This window comes from Nicotiana tabacum, chromosome 3 (assembly GCF_000715075.1).
Source record: "Nicotiana tabacum cultivar K326 chromosome 3, ASM71507v2, whole genome shotgun sequence".
NCBI classification, from domain to species: Eukaryota; Viridiplantae; Streptophyta; class Magnoliopsida; order Solanales; family Solanaceae; genus Nicotiana; species Nicotiana tabacum.
The window spans coordinates 210,445,417-210,466,979 of record NC_134082.1 but is presented as its reverse complement, the minus strand read 5'-3'; the positions used below and the strand labels follow the sequence as shown (position 1 = coordinate 210,466,979).

The 21,563-nt window shown below is 36.3% G+C and overlaps 1 protein-coding gene across 2 annotated transcripts; it reads right to left on the bottom strand.

Annotated features, from left to right (window-relative positions):
- Window positions 1–14,020: 14,020 nt before the first annotated feature.
- LOC107821073 (uncharacterized) lies at window positions 14,021–20,630 on the bottom strand. Of its 2 annotated transcripts, none has more exons than XM_016647466.2 (2): window positions 20,492–20,630; window positions 14,021–14,842 (listed from the first exon to the last, which is right to left on the bottom strand). In XM_016647466.2, the coding sequence occupies exon 2, from the start codon at window positions 14,800–14,802 to the stop codon at window positions 14,182–14,184; it is 621 nt and encodes a 206-aa protein (XP_016502952.1). In that variant the 5' UTR covers window positions 14,803–14,842; window positions 20,492–20,630; the 3' UTR covers window positions 14,021–14,181. The 2 variants fall into 2 exon arrangements, with proteins under 2 accessions (XP_016502952.1, XP_016502953.1); XM_016647467.2 differs by lacking the exon at window positions 20,492–20,630 and adding an exon at window positions 14,966–15,269.
- Window positions 20,631–21,563: the final 933 nt, after the last annotated feature.

The following is a 21,563-nucleotide window of genomic DNA, read 5'->3' as shown; positions in this document are numbered from 1 at the left end:
AATATTTTTGCATGGTCCTATGATGACATGCCAGGTCTAAGCACTGGTTTAGTGGTTCAAAAATTGCCCACTGATTCAGCATTCCCCCTGTCAAGCAGAAGCTGAGGAAATTTAAAACTGATATGAGTGTAAAAATTAAGGAAGAGGCTACCAAACAGTTTGAGGCCAAGCTCATTCGGGTCACTCGATATCCCACTTGGTTAGCCAATGTAGTACTTGTGTCGAAGAAAGATGGCAAGACCAGGGTGTGTTTTGATTATAGAGACCTCAACAAGGCAAGTCCCAAGGATAACTTCCCACTTCCGAACATCCATATATTGATCGATAATTGTGCCAAACATGAGATTGGATCTTTTGTGGATTGTTATGCAGGCTACCACCAGATCTTAATGGATGAAGAAGACGTAGAAAGGACAACATTCATCACGCCATGGGGAATGTACTGCTATCGAATCATGCCATTTGGTTTGAAAAATGCCGGGGCAACCTACATGAGGGCAATGACAACCATATTCCATGACATGATACACAGGGAGATCGAGGTTTATGTGGATGATGTGATTGTAAAGTCTAGAAAGCAGTCTGACCATGTCAGAGATCTGAGAAAGTTCTTCCAAAGGTTTTGAAGGTACAATCTCAAGCTCAATCCTGCAAAATATGCATTCGGTGTTCCGTCTAGAAAGTTGTTGGGATTCATAGTCAGCCGACGAGGTATTGAATTAGACCCGTCAAAGATCAAAGTTATCCAAGAGTTGTCGCCCCCAAAGAACAAGACTGAGGTGATGAGTCTATTGGGAAGATTGAATTACATCAGCAGGTTTATTGCTAAGCTCACGACAACTTGTGAGCCCATCTTCAAACTGTTAAAGAAAGATACGGCGGTTAAATGGACAGATGAATGTCAGGAAGCATTTGATAGGATAAAGGGGTACTTGTCAAACCCACTTGTGTTGGTCCCGCCAGAACCAGGGAGACCTTTGATTCTGTATTTGACAGTCTTGGACAATTCATTTGGATGTGTGTTGGGACAGCATGACATCACTGGCAGAAAGGAGCAGGCCATATATTATCTCAGCAAGAAGTTCACATCTTACGAGGTTAAGTACACTCAGCTTGAGAGGACGTGTTGCGCCCTAACTTGGGTAGCCCAGAAGCTGAAAAATTATTTGTCCTCTTATACTACTTACCTCATTTCTCACTTGGATCCATTGAAGTATATCTTCCAGAAGCCTATGCCCACGGGAAGGCTCACAAAGTGGCAGATCTTGCTCACAGAATTTGACATTGTCTATGTGACTCGGACCGCGATGAAAGCACAAGCATTGGTCGACCACTTAGCTGAGAATCCTGTGGATGAAGAATACGAACCTTTGAAGACTTACTTCCCTGATGAAGTGGTAATGCACATTGATGAGTTGGAACAGATTGAAAGGCCATAATGGAAACTTTTCTTTGATGGGGCTGCTAACATGAAAGGCGTTGGGATAGGAGCGATACTTGTCTCTGAAATAGGGCATCATTACCCTATTACGGCTCAGCTTCGGTTCTACTGTACTAACAACATGGCAGAATACGAGGCATGATTTTGGGCTTGAGGATGGCTGTGGATATGGGTGTCCAGAAAGTCTTGGTCTTGGGTGACTCGGACCTTCTGGTACACCAGATTCAGGGAGAATAGGAAACACGATATTTAAAACTCATACCGTACTGGCAATGCTTGCATGATCTCTGCCAACAATTTCAATCAATAGAGTTCAGGCATATTCTGAGGATCTACAATGAGGTAGCCGATGCTTTGGCTACTTTGGCGTCAATGTTACATCATCCAGATAAGGCTTATGTAGACCCGTTGCATATTCAAGTCCGTGATCAGCATGCTTATTGTAACATGGTGGAAGAAAAACTCGATGGCAAACCTTGGTTTCACGATATCAAGGAATACATCCGAAGGGGATTATATCCAGGACAAGCCACAGGTGATCAAAAGAGAAATATTCGTCGCATGGCAAGTGTATTTTTCTTCAGTGGAGGAGTTTTGTACAAAAGAACTCCAGATCTTGGGTTATTAAGATGTGTAGATGCCAGACATGCCACGACTATCATGACTGAAGTACATTCTGGAGTCTGTGGACCGCACATGAGTGGGTATGTGCTGGGAAATAAGCTTCTCAAGGCAGGTTTTTATTGGCTCACCATGGAGCGAGATTGTATCAGTTTCGTGCGTAAGTGTCATCAGTGCCAAGTGCATGGAGATTTGATTCATTCTCCGCCATCTGAATTACATACAATGTCCGCACCATGGCCTTTTGTTGCTTGGGGAATGGATGTCATTGGGCCAATCGAGCCAGCAACGTCCAACGGACACAGGTTTATTCTGGTGGCCATCGATTATTTCACCAAGAGGGTAGAGGCTAAAACATTCAAGTCTGTAATTAAGAAGACGGTGGTTGATTTTGTGTATTCAAATATCATTTGCCAGTTCGGGATATCGAGGGTGATCATTACAGACAATAGGGCAAATCTCAATAGTCATCTGATGAAAGAGGTATGTCAGCAGTTCAAGATTACACATCGCAATTCTACCCCATACCGCCCTAAGGCAAACGGAGCAGTTGAGGCGGCCAACAAGAACATAAAGAAAATACTTCGAAAAATGGTGGAAGGTTCTAGGCGGTGGCATGAAAAACTGTCGTTTGCATTACTGGGTTACTGCACTACTGTCCATACTTCAGCAGGAGCGACTCCTTATTTGTTGGTGTATGGAACTGAAGCAGTGATACCCGCAGAAGTGGAAATTCCATCCCTTCGAATTATCGCGGAGGCTGAGATCGATGATGAGGAGTGGGTCAAAACCTGCTTGGAACAATTGAGTTTGATCAATGAAAAGAGACTGGCAGCAGTGTGTCATGGCCAGTTGTATCAATAGAGAATGGCAAGAGCATACAACAAGAAGGTGCGTCCATGAAAGTTTGAAGTGGGGCAGTTAGTATTGAAATGTATTCTTCCTCATCAAGTTGAAGCAAAAGGAAAGTTTGATCCAAATTGGCAGGGGCCATTCGTCGTGACTAGAGTCCAATGGTGCATTGTATTTGACAGATGTAGAAGGCAAATGTGTAGAAATGGCTACCAATTCTGATGCAGTCAAGAGATATTATGTATGATTTCTTTCTTTGATTGTACTTGTTTCTATTTGGCATGTCTTGAATATTGAAATGACAAAGGCATTTTGTTCTGCTATCTAAACACCTTATCCCTCGTTACCCCCTTTGAGCCTCATTTATTTTCTTTCATACCCCTCCTTCGGAATCAATAGCAAATATCGAAAACACAAGCGTAAAGATAAGTAAAGAAAGGAGAGAAAAAGAGAAAGGAAAAAGAAAAGAGAAAGAAAAGAGTGGAAAGAGAAAGAAAAGAAAGAAAAAAAGGGAAAAAAACAAAAACAAAAACAACAACGACAAACGGAAAAACAAAAGAGGAAAAGAAGAGAAAGAAAAGGGAAGAAAAAGCACGACAAACAGTAATTCCTATGTCATGAACTACGTTCGACCTGATTCCTTTTAAGGATACGTAGGCAGCCTCACGGTTCGGTCCCATCAAAATAAAAATCCAAAAGCCCCCAAGGAAGAAACTGGGGCAGAAGTTGTGGTTGTTGCGAGAAATCTGATTCCGAAAGTTGTAATTTTAACCTATTTGAATTGTGTTGAGCCTTTTATACCCTTTCTTTCTAACCCCATCCAAAAGAAAGACCTTCTGATCAGTCTTCGAGAAATGCCAAGTCAATCAAGGAGAAGTGATTCATATTAGGGGGCAACACTTTGGTCCAAATGGGGAAAAGAACTAAAAAATGAGAGAGTATTACTGCTGAAAAACCTCATGGGCACCATAAGGTGACGGGAGCTGAGAGGAATAAAAAATGAGAGAGTCTTATTGATGAAAACCCCCACGGGCACCTTAAGGCGAAAGGGAGTTAACAGATGAAGGAATGAGAGAGGTCTGCTGGTGAAAACCTTTCAAGGTACCGCAGGATGAACAAGGTTGAGATTTGAGGTGAAGAAATCAGGTTATGGAAATTCTGGGACAAAAAAGTATGGCAACTGAAAATTGATTGGTTGAACATACTGGACCGATTAATCCAAATTGCATGTCATGATCATTGGTGCCAGCTACTCCACTTAGATAAGTCTCTTTTCTTTTTTCCCCTTCAGATAGTCTTCCAGTTTTGAATTTCCTTATCCTTAACTCTGAAAGTCACTGAATTTCATTTCTTTGGGTTTATTTCTCTAAGATGTTCCAAATGTCAGTTGTATTTAAGCAAATAAGAAGGAATTTCAAAGCTCACTACCAGCTTCAAGATTGCAAAGCACAGTGCGGCTAGAGCATACCAAAGATAGCATGATGTAGAAGGGGATACAATGCCAGCAAGAGTTCCATCGGCGAAATGATCTGAAAATTTCATGGGAGATGCAGAGGTTCAGTAAAAGGGGTCAGAGATGTGAAACAACGGTTCGGGGATAGAACACTCGGGTCATTCAAGTTATGGGTTTTTGAAAGTCAGTCGGAAAGTCAAGCGGTTCAGGACCAGTTCGGGGAAGCCAGTTAAGACAAAACAATGCAGCGGAGAGACCTTCAGCAAGAATGCCATCAACTAACCACCACATTTTAAAACAGACAAATTTTCTTTGATTGAAACAGGGGCAAAAAGTTTCGGTTGTTTCAGGAAAATCCTCCGCAAAGAAAGGCGAGCACCAAACAAGTTTGACGGTAAACTCTCAGGTCCCGCCTGAATAATAGGATTTAATTGGAAATTCTCAGGACCCTCCTGAAAAATGGGACCTAGCTTAAAAATCAAAACAATCATGAGTAGTAAAATCTAGCATAAATGTACCCCCAAAGAGTGTAAGATGGTTTCAAGTTTGCATGCTTGAGAGGGGATTTAATTTTTAAGTTTTCAGGACCCTCATGGATAATGAGATTTAATTTTAAAATTCCAGGACCCTCCTAAATAATGGGACTTAGCTTTAAGATTACCATTAGATAACAACATTTAGCTTAATGTTGTAGCTTAGTATAATTAAAGTTGTCATGCTTAAGATAAAATTTGACCTTTGATTTTCAGGACCCTCCTGGATAATGAGGTGTATCTTTAAGACCCTCTTATATAACAAGATTTAGCGGAAGTCACACCTTTAGAATATATAACTTAGATTTAAAATTGTTGTTTAGGTAAGAATTTCCAGGACCCTCTTGGATAATGGGATTTAACTTTCAAATTCTTAGTAATATTTGGTAATATGATTCAGTTTAACACTCATTTATGTGCCCGGCTACCAAACTGGGGCAAAAAGTTTTCTTTATTTTGTCTATTTTGTTGAAATCAGGTACCCGCTTGGAGAACAGGTAGAAGAATTGCAAGTCAGTAGTCAGGAGCCCGCTTGAAGAGAAGGGAATACATTTCAAGTCAGCAGTCAGGATCCCGCCTGGAGAACAAAGGAATACCCAAACTGGGGTAGAGAATTTCCTATGTTTTCAGGAGCCCACCTAAAAAGCAGGGAATACAGTCAAGCGCAGCAGTCAGGAGCCCGCCTAGAAAATAAGGGAGTACAATTCAAGTTTAGCAATCAGGAGCCCGCCTGGAGAGAAGGGAATATATTCAAGTTTAGCAGTCAGGAGCCCGCCTGGAGAACAGGGAATACTTTCAAATTGAAGTCAGGAGCCCGCCTGGAGAGCAGAGAATACATTCAAGTTTAGCAATCAGGAGCCCGCCTGGAGAGCAGGGAATACATTCAAGTTTAGCAATCAGGAGCCCGCCAGGAGAGCAGAACGTTTCAAGTTAAAGTCAGGAGCCCGCCTGGAGAGCAGGGAATAGGTTTAAGTTGAAGTCAGGAGCCCGCCTGAAGAGCAGGGAATACTTTCAAGTTGAAGTCAGGAGCCCGCCTGGAAAGCAGGGAATACTTTCACGTTTTGAAGTCAGGAGCCCGCCTGGAGAACAAGGGAGTACAATTCAAGTTTTGGTTTTCAAACTTCTTTGATATTTGGCAATGTGATTCGTTTTACACTTACATATGGGCCCACATACCCAAACATGGGCATAAAATTTTCTTTGTTTTTGTCTATTTTGCTGAAGTCAGGAGCCCGCCTGGATAGCATGGGAATACATTCACATTTCGAAGTCAGGAGCCCGCTTGGATAGCATGGGAATATATTCACGTTTTGGAGTCAGGAGCCCTCCTGGAGAGCATGGGAATACATATCAAGTTCAGCAGTCAGGCATCCACCTGGAGAGCAAGGAAAAACATCTCAGAATACAATTTGACTTTAGTAGTCAGGCATCCACTTGAAGAAGGGGAAAACATCTCAGCTTACGATTCAAGGTGGCACGAATGGATGTCATCGATAGAATAGAGGACAGCAAGGCAACAAGAAATACAAAAGCAAGTTTAAAGATCTAGATAGGATTTTGTAAAGCGTAGATCATAGTCTAGTCTAGCTTCTTTTATTTTTGACATGGTGTAATAAGGGGGTTCAGTAAGCAGTAGCAGCAACAACAACAACAACAACAGTGAAATCACAGCTTCATGGTAGTCCCAGCTACCAAATATTCCTGAACTACACTGACCTGATTCCTTTTTAGCCAAGGATATGTAGGCAACCTCGGAAGTAGGGTGCGGTCAAATCTTTCAAAAATGATTCCCACGGAGTATTCAAACGGGCAAAAATCGCTCGTATATGCTTACTTTATCTTTGCACGAAAACTCTTCGTGTTTCCGGGCAAAGAAGGGCAGCTGTGAGCACGTAATTTTTGCCCTATATGAATTACTCCCAGAAATTCAAAACAAAATAATTTCTTTCGGTATTTGCAATTTTGTGGATTTTCGTGGCATTTTATGTTAAAAGTTTGCATTTGTCTATGCATATTTATTTATTTTATTTAATTAACAAAAAATACAAAAATATGTTGCATTTGCATATAGGTTAATTCTACATTTTAGGATTACTTAGCAAATTAGTTTGGTTTATAAAAATGGAAAAATTACAAAAAATATAGATGATTTTGCATTTTTAATTTTTAATTTCGAATTTTCGTAGTTTTTCTTTGAATTTGGTTGTTAATTATTTGTGGTAAATATTACTTAGAGTTAATTAATGTAATAAGATAATTTGATTAGGAATTAGTTAAGGTTTTATGTTTAATTTTTAATCTCAATTTAAAAAAGAAATTAGAAGAAAAAAATAAAAATGAATGAAAAATGAAAAGGAAAGGGGAATAAGAGCAAATTCAGTTCTGGGCCAAATTTACCCCAAGCCCAAACCCCCAGCACCAGATACCCATCAAAAATACCCCTTACCCGGCCCAACCCCACGCCCCAACCCGGTCCGTCCCACACCCCAACCAAACGGCGTCGTTTCGTTAAGTTTTGATCTGAGCCGTTGATCGTGCCTAGATCCAACGGACCAGAACTGGCCCTTCCCCCCGTATAAAAATGTCCGAACCCTCAGACCCCCCATCGCCCTCATCGTCTCCAACACCCTCAAAGACCTCAACGTAACGCCACCGTGCACCGCCGCCGAAAATCGCCCTACAGCGACGGTAGGTCTCCGATGGCCATCAAATTTACACCCTAGCTCCCTCTTCTTCTCCTCATTCCAAATCCACACCCCTTTTCCCTCGAATCACACCTGAAACTCTCGAATCTTTCTCAGAAGCTGCAAACCCTAGCTATCCGCCCCCAAATCCTCCACCGCCGGTGGCGGCGCCACCTCCAAACGCCACCAAAATCACACCATATAGCCTCCTTACTCCCCTCTTTCCAAATCCATACTCCATTACCCTCGAACATTGCCCTAGTTCCTCGACTCTTGGATCAGAAATAAACCCCAGAAATCCCAAGTAAAGCTTTGGTAAAATTTCGTGTCGAATCCGATTTTATTCGTGTGTTTTACGTATGAACGCACGATTAACATCAGATTTGTCCGAAAAATCCGATGATCTGATGACCCAGGCCCCCTCTTTCATTTTCTGAACTTTTCTTAGGTATTCTTCTTATTGTCCTGTGTTATTTTGTGTTTATAACTTATTAATTAGATAATTGGTAGTTGGGCCGAATAGATTTTTTTTATCTTGAGGGTTGGGTTTTGGGTCTATTCCGGCTAATTGGGGCTGAACAGTTCGGTCAAATTGACCCATGGCCCATTCGGTCTATCTAGTATATTAACAGGGGTTCTGCTAGGCTGGGAGGGTAAATAATCAGGGTTCGAGGGGTAGTCTAGGGAATTGGCCTAAGGAATCTTGAGTGTAACTGAATGGGAAGCTTCCAGGAAGCTGGGGGTAAGGATTAAAATGAATTTCTGGAAATTAAACTAGGGACACTTAAGCAAAAAACAAAATTCAAAAAGGGGCAAAGTGTAAGCTAAGTCTGCTAATAGCTTGCCTATAAAGGCATCCTAAACTTGCCTTTCAAGGCAGACCCAAGAGAGATTTTTGAAGAACTGGAAATCTAAAAATACAAAAAGCGCAAAATTTTACTACTTTCATAAATTCCAAGAAAAAATATTGTTTCATTGAAGTTTCTCCAGAGGTTTTCCTTTCCAAAACAATTCCTGATTACTCAAGGATTAAAAATGAGTTGAAGTTTGTTTGGTATTCAAGTTTTGGGTCAAATTGTTGCTAAATCAATGTTCTATTGAATTTACACTAATTCTATGGGTTCAATTTCTTGGATCTGGGGTCTGTGTTACTGCTGGTGCCGACTGTTGGTGTTTATCTTGCTGGCCTCTCATTTTCTTCTTTGTTTCATTCTCCAGGTATCCTCCTTAGCTTATGAGTGAAGAATAACTGTTGAACATGTAATTCAAGTGAAGTTCTGTGTAAATGAAGGCTGCATTTGAGTTTGCTTTCCCTGTTCCTCTTATTGTTTCAATACTCCACAATTAGTTTTAAATTACAGGTGTTAGTTAGTGTTTTGCTGAATTCGTGTGTGTGGGAGTAGTCTGCAATACTAATTTATACTTGTATTGATAAATGAACTGTGTACTGTATCTATTTAGTCTTCTTTAGTGATTTGGATAAAGACCTTGTGTCAGGATTCGGTGTACTGCTTTGGGTTGAAGGTTTTTGTTTAGTTTCTACTGAAGAACAATGGTATTTTAGCTTTGATAAGCTGTTTGAATCCATTGAATTATTGAATGGTGGCTTGTATGTGTATTAATTTACCTATATTCTGCCATGTCGACATGTCCGTTTTGAAGCCCAGTTTTAGATTCGTGTTTTTTTAAGTTATGTTAGAAGTTGAATTTAGCTTGCTTACTTAATATTGAGTTATGATGTTATCTAGTCATATCAGGTCAGCAAAACTAAAATTAGAAAGATAAGCAGATCGTTGTGTTTGATCTCTTAAAATCAGAAGTTTATAGTGTTAAATCAATTGCAATGTCCATAGTTTGGTATCAATTGATTGGTAATTCGAATTGGCCTAATAATTTGGAAACTGATTTTTCATGTTAAATTGGTTTGGGCTAATAGGGACTCGATACTGAGTCCATACTTCTCATAATATACTATCTCAATTATGGACACGTTCGCGTGACATGATTATGGTTTCTAAAAATCAAAAATCGGAGTATGCGTTCGCGCAACTTCAGCGGAACTTTCTTAATAATAACCAAAACGTTCTTAATTGTGGACACGTACGCGTGACATGATTTTTGACACACCAAAAAAAATGAGTACACATATCCGTGACTCGTTTCAAGATAATTTTCTTAATTTAAAACCGGGTAAAAAGATAATTGCACATAGGTTCTAAAATCAGTAATTAAATAATTTAATAAGCCAAGTATGATCAAAGTGACCGTGCTAGAACCACGAAACTCGGAAATGCCTAACACCTTCTCCCGGGTTAACAGAATTCCTTACTTGGATTTCTGGTTCGCGAACTGTAGTACAGAGTCAATCTTTTCATCGATTCGGGATTCGAACCAGTGACTTGGGACACCGTAAATTATCCCAAGTGGCGACTCTGAATCTTAAATAAATAATACCGTTTCGATTGTCACTTAAATTGGGAAAACTCCCTTATATACCCTTTACGAGGTGTAGGAAAAAGGAGGTGTGACAATATTCACCTATAACGTTCCGTTATCTCATTAGTTTTGCTGTCCATGAGAAGCTTGACATGCATTTAATGGATATGGTTACCGCCTACCTTTATGGCTCACTTGATAATGAGATATACATGAAAATTTCCGAGGGATTTAAAATGCCTAAAGCAAATAATTCACAGTCCCGGGAAATGTTTTCAATCAAATTGCAAAGATTGTTGTATGGTCTAAAGCAATCAGGATGAATGTGGTATAATCATCTTAGTGAGTATTTATTAAAGGAATGTTATATAAATGATGTCATTTGCCCATGTGTTTTTATAAAGAAAACAACATCGGGATTTGTTGTACTTGCCGTATATGTTGATGACATAAACCTTATTGGAACTCCTATAGAACTCCAAAAGGCAATCGATTATTTAAAGAAGGTATTCGAGATGAAAGATCTCGGAAAGACAAAATTATGTCTTGGTTTGCAAATTGAACATTTGGCAAACGGAATTTTTGTTCATCAATTTGCCTACATAGAAAAGGTATTGAAACAGTTTTACATGGATGGAGCACATCCATTAAGTACTCTGATGATTGTTCGATCACTTTATGTGAATAAGGATCCATTCTGACCTCAAGAAAAGAATGAAGAGCTACTTGGTCCTGAAGTACCATATCTTAGTGCAATTGGTGCACTAATGTATCTTGCAAATACTACAAGGCCTGACATAACTTTTTCAGTTAATGTCTTAGCAAGGTATAGCTCTACTCCCACAAGGAGACATTGGAATGGAATCAAACACATATTGCGGTATCTAAAAGGGACTACCAATATGGAGTTATTTTATGGCAATAATTGCAGTCCTGGTCTTGTTGGTTATGCTGATGCTGGGTATTTGTCTGACCCACACAAGGCTCGATCTCAAACATGTTATGTATTAACCTGTGGAGGCACTGCCATATCTTGGCGATCGACTAAGCAATCAATTGTGGCTACTTCGTCTAATCATGCTGAGATAATTGCTATCCATGAAGCAAGTCGAGAATGTGTGTGGTTGAGGTCTATAATACATCTTATTCGAGACAAATATGGTTTGAAATGTGACAAACTACCCAAGATTTTGTATGAAGACAATGCAGCATGCATAGCTCAATTGAAGGGAGGATTCATAAAATGAGATAGGACAAAGCACATTTCACCAAAGTTATTTTTCACACATGATCTTCAAAAGAATGGTGATATCAATGTGCAACTGATTCGTTCAAGTGATAATATGGCTGATTTGTTCACAAAATCTCTACCGATGTCAACCTTCAAGAAGCTAATACACAAGATTGGGATGCGAAGGCTCAAGGATGTGAAATGATGCTCTCATCAGGGGGGTTTAATGCACGTAGCACTCTTTTTCCCTTACAAGATTTTGTCCCACTGGGTTTTCCTTGCAAGGTTTTTAATGAGGCAACCAAAAGGCGTATTGTTAGATATGTGTACTCTTTTTCCTTTTCTAGAATTTTTTTCCTATTGGGTTTTATTTTAGTTAAGGTTTTAACTAGGCACATTACTTATTGAGTAGACATTCAAGGGGGAGTGTTATGAATAGAATTCTATTTAGAGTGAATGTCTATCTTGTAAAGAGTTTTACTTTGTGGCTAAGTCATTTTTCCCCTATAAATAAAGGGGTCTTACCCCATTGTAAATCATCCCAAAATTTAATAAGAATTTTCTCTCTCTCTTTTTCTGCAATATTGTTCTTCTACTTTTATTGTTTTATTACAGTAGTATTATTTTTGCACATATTATACAAAAGAGCATGAGAGGTACAATTGAACTGAAATGTTCAAAATACCACCAAAATTCAATCTCATGACATTATTGTTCGGAGTAGTGGTGGCAAAGTGGATAAAACAAAATAGTTATCCACTCATATTATCTATTAAAAAATAAGTTGGATAATGAACTTTTTAAAAACGGGTCAAATATAAATAAAAATCATATTATCAACTTAGAAAATGTATAACCAATGAATAACTAATGGGTTTAACTTTTACATTTGTAAAGCCTCAAATTGGAGGCGTCTTAAGTTCGGAAAACTAAAAATTCTTCCAAAAGTGATCATATTCAAGAAGCCAAATTGGAGGTTTCTTAACCATATTATCGCCGATTAACCTGTTTTTTATCCGCATTAAATATAAGTCGGGCCGGATAATCTATCCGTTTTTGCATTACCCATTTTTAACTTATCTCATATCCGACCCGTCCCGCCCGTTTGTCACCCCTCGTTCGAAGTATGATTACTTTAGCTCATCCCCTCTACAAATAAAATATCATTGAGGAAAGTCATGATACCCATATTTTTTTTTCAAGTATCTATAAGTTCTTTGGTCAGACTAATGTTTCTTCTTTGCTTTTCTGTTCTTTTTGATCGGGATATTAGATTTGTTATATGGAAGAAATAACTATCAAAGAGTACAAAAAGAAATGATTTGGAAAATGAAAAAAAATTGAATTAAATTGCTTCGTAGCTGGTATTCTCTAGTCTCTCCTTCTTAAGAAAACTAGAACAACTTTAGCACTAATGATATAAGAGGGCCACACGTCTTCTATTATTATAATGAGTCAGAATTCGTTATTATTTTGATTGGTTAGTGCAATTGAAAGCTATAGATTATAAAAAAGAAACTGCAGTTTTAATAATTAATTTTCTAAAGTTCTATGGACACTTTTTGTTCAACCTCTGATGCGGAGAAAGCTATTCTAACGAACATAACTTAGGGTAGGTTCATTATGTTAAGGATGAGATACTCACGGCGTAACTGGTAAGGTTGTTGTCATGTGATCAGGAAGTTATAGGTTCGAGTCATGAAAACAGACACTTACAGAAATGCAAAGTAAGACTGAGTACAATAGACCTTTGTGGTCCGGTCATTCTCCGGACCCCACGTCAGTATTATTTTTTATTTTTTTTGCATTACCAAATAAGGAAATACCAAGTAATTAATCAATTACAATTTTGGCCTATTTTGTGAGATGAGGTGGAAATGGAGGTCCACGGGGCCCTTTCTTCCCAATATGTTTACCAAATGCAATAATTTCTTTTTTGTTTTTTGTATCAAAAGCTTAAAAAAGATATCTGCTTATTTTTTGTGCTAAAAAACATGATTATGCTATGCAATTCTTCCATCCCCCACACTTTGCCCAATTAATTCATATCTAATTTGTAATTTGATGTTAATAATTAAGCATTTTAAAGGAAACTGGGGAATGCATTAAGAATATGGAGTTGTTGTGAGGAGGAAAAGTGAGAAACTAGATAAAAGTTAGAGGGTATTAAAATCATAATGGGAGAAGGTTTGGCTTCATTTTAAAAAAATGGTGTTTAATAACAAAAATGAAGAGAGATTCTCTTAAATGTGAAAAGGAAAATACACATAATACTGTGATTTAACTAGATAGCTCTGATGATCCTATTGTTTCAAATACAATGATGAAGTTTATTAAGACCTAACCGAATTATTAACCTTAAGAATAGATAAATTAAAGTAAAAATGTACTCTATCACTTAATCATATATAGTTAAATGTTTAAAAGTATATATTCAAAACAAATGTTTTGTATTTATTTGTTTGGCGTAAATATCAGGTATTAGTAAAATTTTATCCACTGTATTTACACCTAGCTTCATTTCTCAACTAAGTGCAACCCCTATGGCGCATAGGCGGATGGAACAAATTTAACTGGTTTCAATTAAATTAAGTATTTGTCAAATAAAGATTAAATTTTGAACTCATATTTTTAAATTTATAAGCAAGAATCTTAAAAGTAAAACCCGTTAAGATTAAATTCTACTTCCGCCACTACTACTACTAATAATAATAGCCTTTACTGTGTATCAAGAACAATGAAGCAATATCAGCATTGTGATCACAAGAATTCATAATAATTAAAATTACGACTAGAACTAAACTGTACAATTAATTCACAAAACAAGAAACCTAGTAATAGTAAATTCTTGCTTACCTCTCTTCCTCTCCTTCACAATACAATGATGAAATTTTGGTTACAGAAATGATGAAAAAAGTTAGGCCAAAAAATTATGACCTATTATTAGTAGAAGAAGGTGAGATTCCAGTGAAAGAAGCTCTACCAAAACCCAAATGACCAAATTCATACAACTCAAACCAAACTTCTTCTGCATCAATAAATCTCCCACTAAATTTATCTTTTAACTCTTCTTCTTCTCCAATTACTATTCCCCATTTTGTCCTTTCTTTTTCTGCTTCATCTTCTTCTTCATCTTCAAATACTTTTATTCTTCTTGATATTCCATCAATACTGTCCAGTTCATACGTTACACAGTCACGGTAACTGTAACTCTTCTCCATTTCCTTCTTCTTTTTCTTCTTCTTTTTCTCCAGCTTTTTACTGCTTTTCTTTTTCCCTTTAACCAAGATTTTTTTACCCATTATCCATGGAATCTTGAAAAATGCCAGACCTAAAATACTTATTACTGCACAAGGACAACAACATAATGCCACGCAATCTGCCACCACTCCAACTGTACATGACTTGCAGGATTTTCCGGTGCACTCGATTTGGTCTCCGGCGTCGTCGTCATCGTCGACAGCCACCACATGCCGGCGGTTCTTCACGGCGGTGATCATTGCGCCACCTTTAGGATTACGTGCAGCAACTGGAGATGGGTATACATCCATATCAACTTCTTAATAATATCTCTTTATTGATGATAATAACCTGTGAAACCAGCCGTGTAAACAATGATCATTAATGACTTAAAAATATATATATACACACACAAACAACTAAGTATATATAAATACAAACAGTATATAAAAATGTAGAGAAAATGAGTGGTACGGCAATGGAGGACAGATCAGCTAATGGGATTTGGTATGGTGAGACTTTGGAAGCGTCTTTGACTCTTAAATGGTTCCAAGAGTACAATAAATAGTGATCCCTCGTCTCCGTCTATATAGAATTATTTTTAATTTGGAATGTACCAAATATTCACAATTAACCACTTACTAATTTTATACAATTACTTGGCAACTTTTAAATTTTTTATTTATTATAGGATTGAAGGGTCTTGCGTAACTGGTAAAGTTGTTGTCATGTTACCAGTAGGTCACGGGTTTAAAATGTGGAAACAGCCTCTAACAAGGTAAACATGCATACAATAGACCTTTGTGGTTCGGCCCTTCCCCAAAACCCAGACCTGAGCTGCTTTTATTTATTTATTTATTTATTTATTATAGTATTGACACTTAAAGTTTGAAGTGACGTAATTTGTTTTCTTTTCACTACTTTGCTGATCTGTCATCTCACTAATATTTTTAAATAATAAAGTCAAATTAACATTGTAATTAATAATTAATTAAATAATAAAGTCACTACTTTGGAGTACTATATTATTTTTATGCACACTTTCAGAATTTTCAAAAATTTAAATTTCCAAAGGGTAGAGAGATGTATTTAGAACGGACAAGGTAAAAAAATTTGGCCAAAAAAGAAATATGGGGAAAAAATACTGCTCCGTTGTTTTGACAGCCTGAGACCTAAGTAGAGAGGGCATATTTGCTATGGAATTTGGTGAAAAACTTCATCACACAGTTACAAATCCAACTACTTTGGGCAATCTGTCTTCCCCACGCCTAATTAGTTGGAATATGGTCTTTGGTTGCTGACAGCAATAATTACAAAATATTTCATCACACAGAAATATTTTTTATAAATAACATATTTCTTATGTGTTATGTTACTAATCCAAAATTTTATGGACGTTACATGCAGTTATCGTTTAGACGATTTAACAGTAAAAAATTCTCTTAGACTATTATTGTATAAATCGTATAATCAGTCTTATATTGTGTAAGTGTATAGAAGTTAAACTCATACTTATTCTATCTTCATTCCTATTTTTTCATCCCCTCTCTCCATCTTTACATGTTCTTTCTATCACTCTCTTTTTCTTTTTTCTAGTTTCAAGAGTTGAAATAGGAGAAAACAAATGAAATATCTGAAAGTAGTGGTGGCAAAATAGTTAAAAGAAAATAGTTAACTATTCATATTATCCACTAAAAGATGGGTTGGATAATGAACTTTTTAAAAACGGGTATGGATAAGAACCATATTATCCATTTAGAAAACGGATAACTAATGGGTAACCAATGGATAACTAATGAGTCTAACTTTTACTTTTGTAAAACCTCAAATTGAGGGTTTCTCAAGTTAGGGAAACTAGGAATTCTCCCAAAAGTGATCATATGCAAAAAGTCATGGATAATATGGTTACTCATATTATCCGCCGATTAACCCGCTTTTTATCCGTATTAAATATGGATCGGATCAGATAATTTATCTGTTTTTTCATTATTTATTTTCGACCCGACCATATCCGACTCGACAGTTGATTAATTCAAGTTTTTGGGGGTGACTGTTCTTGGTGGGGATAAAATAAAGTTGGCACAAGAATGAAAGCAGAGAGCTAAGAAAGGGAATGTAAGAGATGTGACAATAGACAGAGACCCCTCGAGCAGAATCCAAGTTAGTGAAACATCTTCCATTACAATGAAATTGTCGTAAATTCTATTCCTAATTTCATGTCTTGGATCCAACATAATCTTTTTTCTCCTTTGCCAGACTTATGATCTGCCCCCATTGTGCTGTCAGTGGACAATACTATACTACTAGTACTATCACTACCCCATCGCACCCCTCATTTGTCAAATGTTATTTTTCTTTGTCACCCTCGACTTGTGCGTACCTTAATTATTCTATCGAGTATCTGTTATTTTTCACAATATTAATGTCTAATAATTTTGTCCATCAAAATTTAGGAAGATTGACAGAAATTACCTACTATACTTTTTGTTTCAAGTGATACTTTTTGCTTTTCGAATTTTAAACTTCTTAATATTGACCATGCATTTGAACACTGAGTTTTTTTAATTTTTTGAAATAAAATTTTACATATTTAAAAACTATGTAAAAAGTACTATAAATCACAATAATTAATAATTTAAAAGACATATAAAAAATACAATAAAATTCGTTTGACTCTCAAAATCCGAACACCTTCACATTAATTAGGACAGAGGGAGTAACATTTATGTTATTTTTGTCCACATGTTACTTTCTACCCATACAATTACCGACTAATTTTATCCATCAAAATTTTTGGGGAGAAATTCAAAAATAGCCAGATTTACAATCGGTCATTCAAAAATAGTCACAGTTTCAAGAGCAATTGAAATTTAGCCACTTTTCATGTAAAGATAAATTTGAACGAAAATACTGTTCAAAATCCAAAAAAATATATGCTGGAACTCCAGTATAATATACTGGAGTTCCAGTATAATATATCGGTCCAACATAATATACTGGAACTTTCCGCATGTTGGAGTTCCAGCATAATATGCTGGAAGTTCATATACAGGTGCACCGATCTCTAGTATATTATGCTGGAACTTTCCGTGTTGCAGCAAAATAGTGGCTATTTTTCAATGACTTTGCAAATGCTGGCTATTTTTGAATAACCAATCCGAAAACTGGCTAGTCCGTGCTATTTTTACAAATTTTTGCAATTAAATTCAAATAAATCATCTAGCGTTTATGTTATTTTCATCCATCAACTCCTGTATACTATTGTCCTTATTTTGATTGTACATGGCTAAAGTAGGAACATTTTACTACTAATATCAATTTTACAACTCCATATGCTTACCACAGTAACTTTAGATCGAGGAGAAGCATCTTTTTTTTTTTACTTTCTTTTTTTCTATATTGAGCGTAGGTTAGCTATTGAGTAAATATTTCATCTTTAATTTAAAATAAGGAATCAAGTTTGTATATTTTTTATAGTGGGTGCCTTAATTAGCAAGAGTAATTAGGTCAACCTCAACTAATGACTGTAAAATAGTATGATCACGAGGTGAGATAAGTCATAGACATAAATGAAACACAAAAATTCTACTTCCAATGTTGAGTGTGGAGATTCCACAAGTGATGTTTCCCTATTTGTTTTTTTTTAATCCTTCATAATTTTTTTATTACATCTAATATCTTAGCTCCCGTTTAACCATAAATTTTGGCCTCAGTTTATTTATGAAATATGATTATATTTTAGAGAGAAAAAAATTAAAAAAATTTAAGTTCCCAAAAACTGGTTTAGGGCAGTTTTTGGATAAAAATTTTCTTCCACTAACAAAATTTTAACTTTTCTTCAAATAAAATGCATGTCCAAACACAACTTTAACTTCTAAAAATTATTTTTTAACACAATTTCACAAAAAAAATTTTAAAGTTTCAATCTATGTCCACTCGCTAGCTTAGATTCTCCTGTTTTTAGTCTAGGGCTATATTATTGGTACTCTCCAATCTTTGAACATGCATAATATTTGAAGAATTTGACACGAATGCAACAATATTTTGAAGGAATCAGGCACCATATATAATTACATAGGTCTAAGGGATAGATAGCAATATTCATAATTTTGTAGTTTGAACTTGCTAATACCATTCTAAGTTTAATTTTGTAGTTTAAATTTCGCAAGTCTAATTAATTTATTTGACTGTCAGAAAGATATGAAACGAATATTGATGAAATCAAGACTATTAAAGTTCCCAGGAGATGGATTACTTTTCACGTGAACTTGCATTATTGCGATAAAGCTATACTCAACAAATGTGTTATAAACAAACAAATTCAAGCGTTAACTTCTTTTCATTTCTTTTTAAAAGCTATTGGACTAAAAATAGAAATTATTGTCCAAAGAGGGAAAAGATTACAGAACTATTAACTTTTTTTTTCAGGTGCCCGTAAAAAGAAGGGAAAAAAAAACACATAAAAAGGCTACAAGTCAAGAAGATAATAAGTTCATGGATTGCACGATGGCTGTTAGCAAATAATAGTTGCAAAACTATCTTTTCCAAAGCAAATATGTATGGTTTTTTGTGAATATATATTAGCCAATTTATACCGAAGGAGCAATAAAAACGGGGCATTATCACTTTTAGCCCGTCCCAAAATTATTTATATTTGGTAGCCGAAAAAGCAGAGGCGGATTTAAGATTTGAAGGTGGCGGGTGCCAACAAGAAAAATGATTGGGACAAAGGAAATAAAAAGCATACGAAAGGGAAAGTCAGATAAGGTTCAAGATAAATTCGAACTCGAATTTTACACATGAGAAAAAAGCTTACCAAAAAGTCTACCAGCCATGACACATTTGTTTAGTCTGCAACTGAGGGTGGCGGGATCAAATATTTAACCTAATTTAAGAAAATTTCTACATAAATATATAATAAGTTTACCGACGGTGCGATCCGTCACTGCAAAAAAGTGTATAAAATTTGTATAATTTTTGTATATAACATACATAATGTATATATTTATAAAAAATATACAAATTTTATATATTTTTCGGCTATTATTTTTATAGTGGTTATACCGTGTCATTTTTCCGATGAAAACAGTAGTATATATCAGGCCCTACGATAGCAGAGCATTTCCTTTCTTAAATTTATTTATTATAGTAAGAGTTAGTCTCATTTCTGATCAAATTTTATCGGAGCAACACATGATTTTTCGTAAGCGATATCAACAATAAATAAACAAATATATTACTATAATAACAAACGATGCAATTTTTTTATATTTATATCTAAAAATTTATTTTATTTATTATCTATATATGCATATTCACATGACACCGCTTTGGGGCAAGGTGCCTCCGCCCCTGTCTCCGCGGGATGAGAAAAAAGAATAGAGATCGCTATATAACGTATGGTTATAGCTAATGATTTTTACACAAAAAATTTAATTTTAGCAGTATAAACTAAAGCAAGAATTTATATCTTTTAAGTGATAAAAATAGGTGTATGATATACACATTTCTTTGTATTTACCGCATTACTGTATTTGTTAGTGAAATAAAACTCTCCAGTTGCTACTTTTTCTGCTTTTCTCATTAGGCATGGGTAATTGTCGTTTTTTACTCTAGTTCTTTTTTAAAAATAGAAGCGACTTTGGATTCATCTTCCTCCCACCGGAGGTCTCGGGTTCGAGCTTTGTGTATGAAAAAATCCTTGGTAGAGAGCACTTCCCCCAAATGGGGTCTTACACAGTGCGAATTCAAATATAATCGGGCTATAATGCGGGTACCAGATACCAGGTAAAAAATCAGAAGAAAAAAAAAACGAACACATGAATACAGAAACAGAAATGCATTGACAAAATTAACCATGGTCCATCTATATTGTAAAAAAAAAAAATGAAAGAGAAACAAACAAAAAAGGAATTTAATCAGATAAAAAAATCATTAATTTGGTGGAAAGAGTAGAAGCAATGAAAATATGAAGAATAGCAATGCAATTAGCAGAAGTACCTTAGCTTCTTATCGGTAGCCACAAAATAAGAGGTTGCATCCAATTATGCAGAGTACTCCAAAATTGCTCTGAGGTACAAGCAAAAGTAGCTACACTATTTCTTCTTTTGATATTTGAAAGAAAAAGTTTTGATCGGATCTAAGCTCCTCAATGTATCTGCAATGGTAATTTATGGAAATCAGGTCTATATGTCATTGAATTTTCAACATATAATTTTTTAAATCTTGACTACAGCTAAGCATCTTCTCAACTATATTATAATATACTATAGTTGCTTATCTGCAGAGTTTTGTATCTATGGAGCCCTCCCACTCCCCCCCCCCCCCCAAGCGCACACACACGCCCCCTCAAAGGACTTGGTTTTTTTTTTTCCTCTTCTTCAAAATGTCAAAAATGAGTAAAAGGATTTCACAAATTAAAACGGTGCTAGATCAGGAGTTTAATAGTACAAGAAGTTTAACTCCCTAGTAACCTCTAGACCCAAACCAGTGCCATGTGAATTACACACGTAATTTAAGAGCTACATTATTCTTACGCCCTTTAAGGTTGTTTAATAGCTCTATATAGAAATTCAATCACATGCGAAAATGATTCACTGCTACCATAAGGATGTTATTATTACTCGCAATACCCCAGACATTGATGGCTATTCTAGCAGCTAGTTATCTGATCCCTCATCCTCGAAAAGAGGCGAACTCGAGTTCATGTTTAACTTTGTATCCACAATTACACTCAATACCCTCATGGTAAGTGTAATGGTCGACCTATGAATGCAGGTTAAATACTAAATTTTAGTCGTCTTCCCTTTCTATTCGAATCTTTCCATTCCAAATCAACTGTTTTCCTAAACATGCACTGCATTGCCGAATCACTCATAGTTATTAGTGATATGCTAAAGTAGAACACTGATTGGCACTTCAAGAGACAGTAAAAGGTCAAAGGGTATTCTAATAAAAATTGATATAACTTTTTTGGGATCTCACACAATGAAGAAGCAGGGATTCATTCTTCCATTATCTCATGATCGATAGTACACGTGGTATAAAACACACGTTACGGTGTTCTCACCTT